The 7801-nt window shown below is 34.1% G+C and overlaps 1 protein-coding gene across 1 annotated transcript in view; it reads right to left on the reverse strand.

Moving 5' to 3' along the window:
• LOC106873159 (uncharacterized) overlaps window positions 1–7801 on the reverse strand; it is a 161723-nt gene that overhangs the window by 20991 nt on the left and 132931 nt on the right. The window contains exons 78-84 of the mRNA XM_014920386.2: window positions 7128–7368; window positions 6375–6476; window positions 5847–6092; window positions 4625–4797; window positions 2808–2868; window positions 1563–1740; window positions 1229–1344 (exon numbers count right to left, since the gene is read on the reverse strand). Of these exons, the coding sequence (XP_014775872.1) occupies window positions 1229–1344; window positions 1563–1740; window positions 2808–2868; window positions 4625–4797; window positions 5847–6092; window positions 6375–6476; window positions 7128–7368 (1117 nt within the window). The remainder of the gene's footprint in view (window positions 1–1228; window positions 1345–1562; window positions 1741–2807; window positions 2869–4624; window positions 4798–5846; window positions 6093–6374; window positions 6477–7127; window positions 7369–7801) is intronic.

Here is a 7801-nt window from a genome sequence, read left to right on the forward strand (position 1 = left end):
ATATATATATAGAGAGAGAGAGAGATAGATAGATAGATATACATGCACATGCACATTTGGGTACAGGATGTCACCAACAGTGCAAATAGCATGTTTATTTAAAGATTTAAGAGAAAAATGAGTTAAATATGTAAACAATAAGAAAAAATGGAAAACAGGATAAGTAAACACAAAGGACCCTTCATCAGTTGTTGGCTGTCTATCTACTCCTTATTTTGAGCATTCAATGACAATATGAGTCTTCAAAGACAGTTGCTCCCATAAATTCTAAAATAAAATTTAAGATTTATGAAGCGTCAAAGTTGGGAACAAAAAAATGACAGTGGAGACATGCAAGGAAACCAAAGAGAAGCAAACATGTAGTGTTGTTAGACCAGAACGAGACATACATACATACATGCATACATACATACATACAGACAGACAGACAGACACACACACATACACACATACACACACACACATATAAATACACACAAATACATGCATATATACATTATACATGGAAGTCAACTTGTGACTAAGTAAGACCACTTCCTAAAGTCAGTAAATCCATGCAAATGTTCCAAGAAGTTCCCATGCATGAATTTGTTTTGCATGAATAAGGTGTTGCACAACATGGAACCCACTTTTCAATTGATCAGCTATAAAACTAGTGGCACAACAGACGTTGAGATGACCAGGAACCAACTGCTTTTTTTTAGATGAGTTTACCTTCTCCTAGAAAGAAATTCTAGTGACAACCAGGGATCCTACACTCCCATTGTTCACATGTTAGTTAATCCATAGCTGGGACCCTAACAAGTGCTACTACTTCACGCCAGAGTAGACCTGGGAACAACAGTGGCTAAGAGGTGGTTCTGCAGCTCTCAAAATGCTGGAACTCTCATACAAGGAGGAAAGGGAAAAGCCCTTAAAATTAAGCGAGATTGTAGGGTATTTAAGAAGGTGGAAAGATGATTTTATACCAGGGACAAGCAGAGGTGTCTTGCCATAGAGAAGATACATGACAACTTATAACTCTGCATTTATATAAGGATGGGTGGAAGTATATGAGTAAAAGGAAAGAGATGGTGTGGATAGTGGATCAAGAGGAAGAAGGAGGTCATAAAAGTGTGAGGGAAGAGCACTGATGGTTACAGATAAGGGTAGAGGTATGTATGTATGCAAACCTCATATTTATATATTAATATGTAAAAAGCAAAAAGTTGCTAGTTTGGTTACTCACCCAAATAAGAAAATTAAAAGAATAGTAGCAGAAAAATTGTCTCGCATCCAGAAACTGTCCAGTTTGAATATAGCCAGAATAATGACAATTATTATCAAGGAAAGACAGTATACCATCTAAACAAAATAAAATTGATATATTATTAAATATGAATATTAAACATTAGATTTAAATGCTTTTTAATGTTGTTAAGTTTAACAAAATGCATGCATGCACATACGTATGCACACTTGCACATGCACACACACACAAACACATATGTACATAAAATCATTTATGCATAATGATGAGTGTTTTTGTGACTGAATGTGCATAAACAACTTGCAATACTTACTAAGTCCCAGATGAATGCAGACATCCAATAGATAGGAGTTTTCACTCCACTTATAATAAATAGGTATTTCTCTGAGCTGACATTTTCTTTGACTAAATAAATGCTGAAAGCAGCTGGGATAAAGCTAATTGCCAGTAGGATAATCAAACTGATGGCTGTCTCAGAAGCATGGAATAAACTGAAATACAAAATAGAAGATTGTTACTTGATATGAATTCACCAAAGTAATAAAATTATCTCTACTCAACTGTGCACAACTGCTACTCGATTGCTACTCAACACTCCTACCACGGCCAGACCTACATCTATTTATATGTTTTGGGAGATCCTACTTCTTTGCCTGGGGGCGTCGACACAACATATTTATTATTTGACATTCTTCATAATAATTTCAAAGACATTTGTGATTGTTACGAGAGAAAAAACAATCAATATTTTAATGAAATGCTATTGCTGTTATTGTTGTTGCTATGGTTAAGTAGAGCCAGTATCTCTTCACGGGTAAAATTTATGTAAGTAACCAATAAAATGTAAAGGTGGAGTCAGTCATTGAAAAGTATTGTAATGTTTGCTTCATAGTATTACAAAATATATTGAGAGCACTTTCATAGAGAATATTTTGAGTACAACTATTAAATTTATTTAATTAAAATGTCTGAGGAGAGGTTTGTGACAGGTAAATAGAAATAAGAAAAGTACAGGTTCTCTAATAAATTTGTAAGTAGAAGAAAAATCTTATTTTGACATTCATTAGAAACTTGATTAGACTGAATTTGGACAAAATCTAGTAGGCTTGTGGAATACTCATCAACGAGATGATTACACCAGCAATAAGCTGACCAGTCAAAGTTATTGATTGCAAATCAGTCAGCCATGATATAGACTCTTTCATCAAGGCAGCATAAATGAAGATAACTGAAAAAAATGTAGCCAGAAGTTTATCCTTCATGTTCTGCTGGGTGAAAGGTTGAAGGACTGAAAGAATGTCTTTCTCTGCTTGTGATTACAAGGCACCTAAAATGCTTAACCAAAGCATAGTACACACTGTCAAATCACTCATTTACAAGTAATGGATATAGTTTTATATATAAAACTTAATTGTTATTGTTCCTACAAGAAAGTGGTGGACTGACAGTTTAGTCACAGCTTCAAATGTAATAACACTTGTGTGATATTCTATCAGTATCTGAAGATCTGAGAGATTTCAGAGACTATTTTCTAATGAAAAAGAAAGCATATACTTACATAGATTCCTCATTCAAAGTACTGACTGACAATTGGATTGGGTTGTTAAAAACTGAAATTCCTGTTAGAGATATAGAAATACAATGATTTTAGAATGAGTCTCATAAAATACACAAGCTACTTAAAAAACAACAACAAAGAACAGATAAATTTATATTGAAACATGCTGTTGTTCTGTCATTAAAATTTCTTAGTTTCCAATAGTTTTAGTTTTATTTCCTCCTCAATTTAAAAACCATAAAAATATAATCAAAGGGCTAGTTATCAAAGGGCTAGTTATCAAAGGGCTAGTTATCAAAGGGCTAGTTATCAAAGGGCTAGTTATCAGACTGAGCTGGCACATCTGGGAAAATTCTGAGAATAGTCTTGCTTGGAGGATAGATAATACAAGTAGATTTTCAATAAAATAATTAAATGTTTTAAATTATCCAATCATTATCATTATTATTAGCCTTTCTGAGTTGATTAAATAAGTACTAGTTATGCACTGGAATCGATGTAGTTAACTTACCCCATCTCCTCATCTTCCTCCCACCCAATTCAGGCCTCATGCTTTTAGTAGAAAAGATTATTATTATTATTTTGGTTTGTTTCAAGTTTGGTCTTATTCCTAGTAGGGATTATGAATGTTACTACCTGTAACCTTAGGTATCCACAAGTTTTCAGCAATCTTTCAAGTGCTTAGAACTCTCCTGATAATCCTTGCTGTCCTTAAGAGACACAAACTTCTGTAGGGGCTCTACCAGGCATTCTATTTCAATCTCCCTCAGCCATTTGTCTATATCTTGGCTTACTGTTCCCAGAGCACCAATTATTATAGGCATGACCTTTACTGTTTGCATGCTCCAAATTCTTCCTATTTCAAACTTCAGGGGATTAAAAAAAATTTTTTCTTCTTTCTTTATGATCCTGGAATCAAATGGGCATGATGGGTTGATAAGTAAGCAACTTTGCTTTTTCTTATTTATGATTGTAATATCTGGTCTATTGTTTTCTAATTTCTTGTCCGTTTGAATTGGAAAGTCCCACAAAATCTTACATTTCTCCAACTCTAGTATTCTTTCAACTCGATGATTGTACCATGTATTTCCAGCTTCAAATCCCAATTTCTAGCACAGTTTCCAGTGTAAAACTTTTACAATCTGGTCATACCTCTATTTCTTATATTCTTCCTGTGTCAGCTTGGGGCATTTTTCCACAATGTGTGCCACTGTTTCGTTCCAAGTTGCACAGGCTCTACATTTTTCTAACACATTCTCTCCATATATTTTTTCTCAAGTTGTTTGATTTTTAATGCTTGATCTTGGGCTGCAACAATCAAACTCTTCTTCTTCTTCTTCTTCTTCTTCTTCTTCTTCTTCTTCTTCTTCTTCTTCTTCTTCTTCTTCTTCTTCTTCTTCTTCTTCTTCTTCTTCTTCTTCTTCTTATTATTATTATTATTATTATTATTATTATTATTATTAGCATTACCAGAAAGATGGTGAGCTGGCAGAATTGTTAGCATTCTGGGCAAAATGCTTAGTTGCATTTCTTTGCTTTTCATCCTTTTGCGGGTCGATGAAATAAGCACCAGTTATGCACTGGGCCCAATGTTATTGACTATAGCAGGAAGGATTATTATTATTATTATAAATGGTACATGGCTGAAAGACAAAGGATTTGCTCAAAGTAGCTCATGCAACAATATTTATTCATTCCTATCAAGCTCTCCTTTATATATTGTCAGGTTCTATGTAAATACATTGCAACAAATGAGAGATGTCAGCTGTCATAATCAAGAGAGAAATAAACAGAGTGAAAAGAAAGTTCTTGTTTACCATATTCTTCTGGGTTTCCAAACTTGTTCCTTGCTACTTCTGTTCTCAGGATTGCATTAGAGTAACCATTAAGAAAAGCGGGCATTGAATGATGACCTTTATTGTTGAACCACACAGTTACCTGTTTCGTATCTTTGCTGTTGCTATTTCTTTCATAAGTCCATCCACCATACCTGTAACAATAAACAAATTATCAAAATAGACATTATCAATAAAAATTATTATCAAAAAAAAAAAAAGAAAGAAATTACCAAAGTTTGGAGTTGTACATTACTCATGAAAGTTAAACCAAAACAGGTTTTCAACTACTTTTAGAATATCCAGGAAAATAATTTTATAATTGTAAAGGTATGTTGAAATGATACATTTTTGACTGGTCAGATATCAATATTGGGATAATTTCCACCAGATCTGCACTGTTTGGAAGATGAGAAAATGTCACATCCATTTTTGTCATGCATGTCAGACTCATATAAATGAACATTAAGGCCTCAAACATTGTTAGTCAGCAAACTGAGCTTTTTTGAAATTCAAAATCAATGTAAATAAATATTGTGGGGCTTCTTTGGCCTGTCTGAGGAAATTCAGGAGAATTAGAAGTTAATATTTTAAGGAGAAAAAATTTATTTTGTGCAACATCACATACACTGCTCTTTCTGGATTCTCTTAAAAAAGCGCTAAACATAAATTCCAGATAAATATTTTTTAAAATACTTTTCTGGGTAATCAAACTTAGCTTTAAAATATGAATCAATACAATTCTTGTAAGTATTCAAGATTTACAGCTTAGATATTTCATAAATTTGTGTCACTGTCACAATTGCCATGTGAGAATGATCCATTTGCACTTGTCTTGCAAGTGACTTTATTTGAAACTGTTGAAGGTGAAGCAGTTACACCGTTGGAGTAATTCTAACCATTGAATAACATATGCAGATCTGTTAAATTCATTTAAATTTATTTCACGAGGTGTCAACATTTTTGTTGCACAACTGTGACCTGGTTACTGACACCGTTCCACAGTGGAATGGCTCTTCCATCATGGAATTGCTTGAACTTATGATGGTTCTGTTAGTTGTCATAATGATGGTGATGACAGTAATGATGGCTGTGATACTACTGCTGTTGCAGTTGATGATGACGATGATGATGATGACGATGATGATGATGGCAGTGATGATGCAAAACAAGTTTAAGAGAAAGAGAATCTAGTTATTTATACCTTTTCTTGATGAATTTCATGTAGCTTTCTAATAGGTACTCTGAGACTGGCATTGACTTTGAGTTCAGGTTTTGAAGAAAATCTGTTGAGTTTAGTTGTAGTTGAGTTGGTGGAATACCAGAAGCATACTTAGGACATTTGAACCGGTAGTTTTCACATTCACATTTTTCAGTTTTGTTCATTAGGTCTTTCTGATATTTGGGTCTTTCGAAAACTGTCTCTGCTGGTTTACATTCAAATGGTTTTCTGAAATATGGTTCAGAAATGATATTAAATTTATTATAAAGAATAAGAACATATGAAGGATATTTTTTAAAAGACATGTTTAAAATGTAATGATAGTGACTATACTAATTGATAAAATTAATACCATTGAACATATGAATGATATTTTAAAAGGATATCTTTAAAATGTAATGATAACTGACTGTAGTAATTGATAAGTTTTAGAGTTAATATCATTTAACAAATAGCAGCTGCAGCTAACTTTGAATACTGAAATAAATTAAATTTTAGTAAAATACATACTCAAGATTTGAAGCAGTGTCTGACATACATGTTGTACCAACACCAGGTGAATGACTGATCCACTTTAGTAAATCTTTTCCATATGAATCACCCACTTCATCTCTGAAAATATAGATATTAGACAAATCATATTTAATATAACAAAAAAAGTTGCCATTGGCATGGATGTGTAGTTAAGAACCTTGTTTTGCACCCACATGGTTTTCAGTTCAATTCCACTATGCAGCACCTTTGGCAAGTGTCTTCAACTATAGCTTCAGGCCAACCAATGCCTTGTGACTGAATTCAGTAGATGGAAACTGTGAGGAAGCCTGTCATGTGAGTGTGTGTGTGTGCGTGTGTGCGTGTGTGTGTGTGTGTGTGAGTGAGTGTGTGAATACATGTGTGGAAGTTGTGTTTGTACCTCACCTCTACTTGATAACTAGTGCTGGTTTGTTTACACCCCTCAGAACTTAACAGTTCAGCAAAAGATATTGTTAGAATAAGTACCAGAGTTAACCCCTGACTAAAAAAAAAAAAAAATCCCATAAGTACTGGAATCGATTTGTTCAGCTAAAACCCTTCAAGGTGGTGCCCCAGCATAGCTGGAGTTCAATGACTGAAACAAGTAACAAGATGAAGAAAGTACCCCTGATCCTTCTTTTTATGGAGACAAAGAATATCAATCTATTTGTTCCTCATTTCTGAAGCTCCTAAGACAAAGTAAAAATATTAAGACTAAGAATAAAGTTTTAATGTTGCAAAGTTACTTACTTGTAAAACATGTAAGAGTTTGGTCCATATAATGCAGGGGAAAGACGGAGACGTTTGGAATCATTTTTGGGTGTTATTTTGGAAAAGCCAACAGCCATTGCAAAGAAAATACAAGGGAGCAAAATCACAGAGATAGCCATCTTCCAGTTGCGTCGGTAGTGACTGGCACGTTTTTGAATCAAAGTAAGGAAGGCTATAAAATTACTTGGTTCATAGCTCACTTTTGATGAAATGTCCATAACTGAAAAATAAAAATGATCTTGGAAATATTATGGTGATTAATTATGCATCATGGTTTACATTATAAATAATTTGTATGATTTAAAAAAATACAACTATTGGTATATACTCTTACTCTTTACTCTTTTACTCTTTTACTTGTTTCAGTCATTTGACTGCGGCCATGCTGGAGCACCGCCTTTAGTCGAGCAAATCGACCCTAGGACTTATTCTTTGGATGCCTAGTACTTATTCTATCGGTCTCTTTTGCCGAACCGCTAAGTTACGGGGACCTAAACACACCACCATCGGGGACACAGACATACAAACACATACACACATACATATATATATATACATATATACGATGGGCTTCTTTCAGTTTCCGTCTACCAAATCCACTCACAAGGCTTTGGTCGGCCCGAGGCTATAGTAGAAGACACTTGCCCAAGGTG

Source organism: Octopus bimaculoides, chromosome 1, assembly GCF_001194135.2.
Source record: "Octopus bimaculoides isolate UCB-OBI-ISO-001 chromosome 1, ASM119413v2, whole genome shotgun sequence".
Taxonomy (NCBI): domain Eukaryota; kingdom Metazoa; phylum Mollusca; class Cephalopoda; order Octopoda; family Octopodidae; genus Octopus; species Octopus bimaculoides.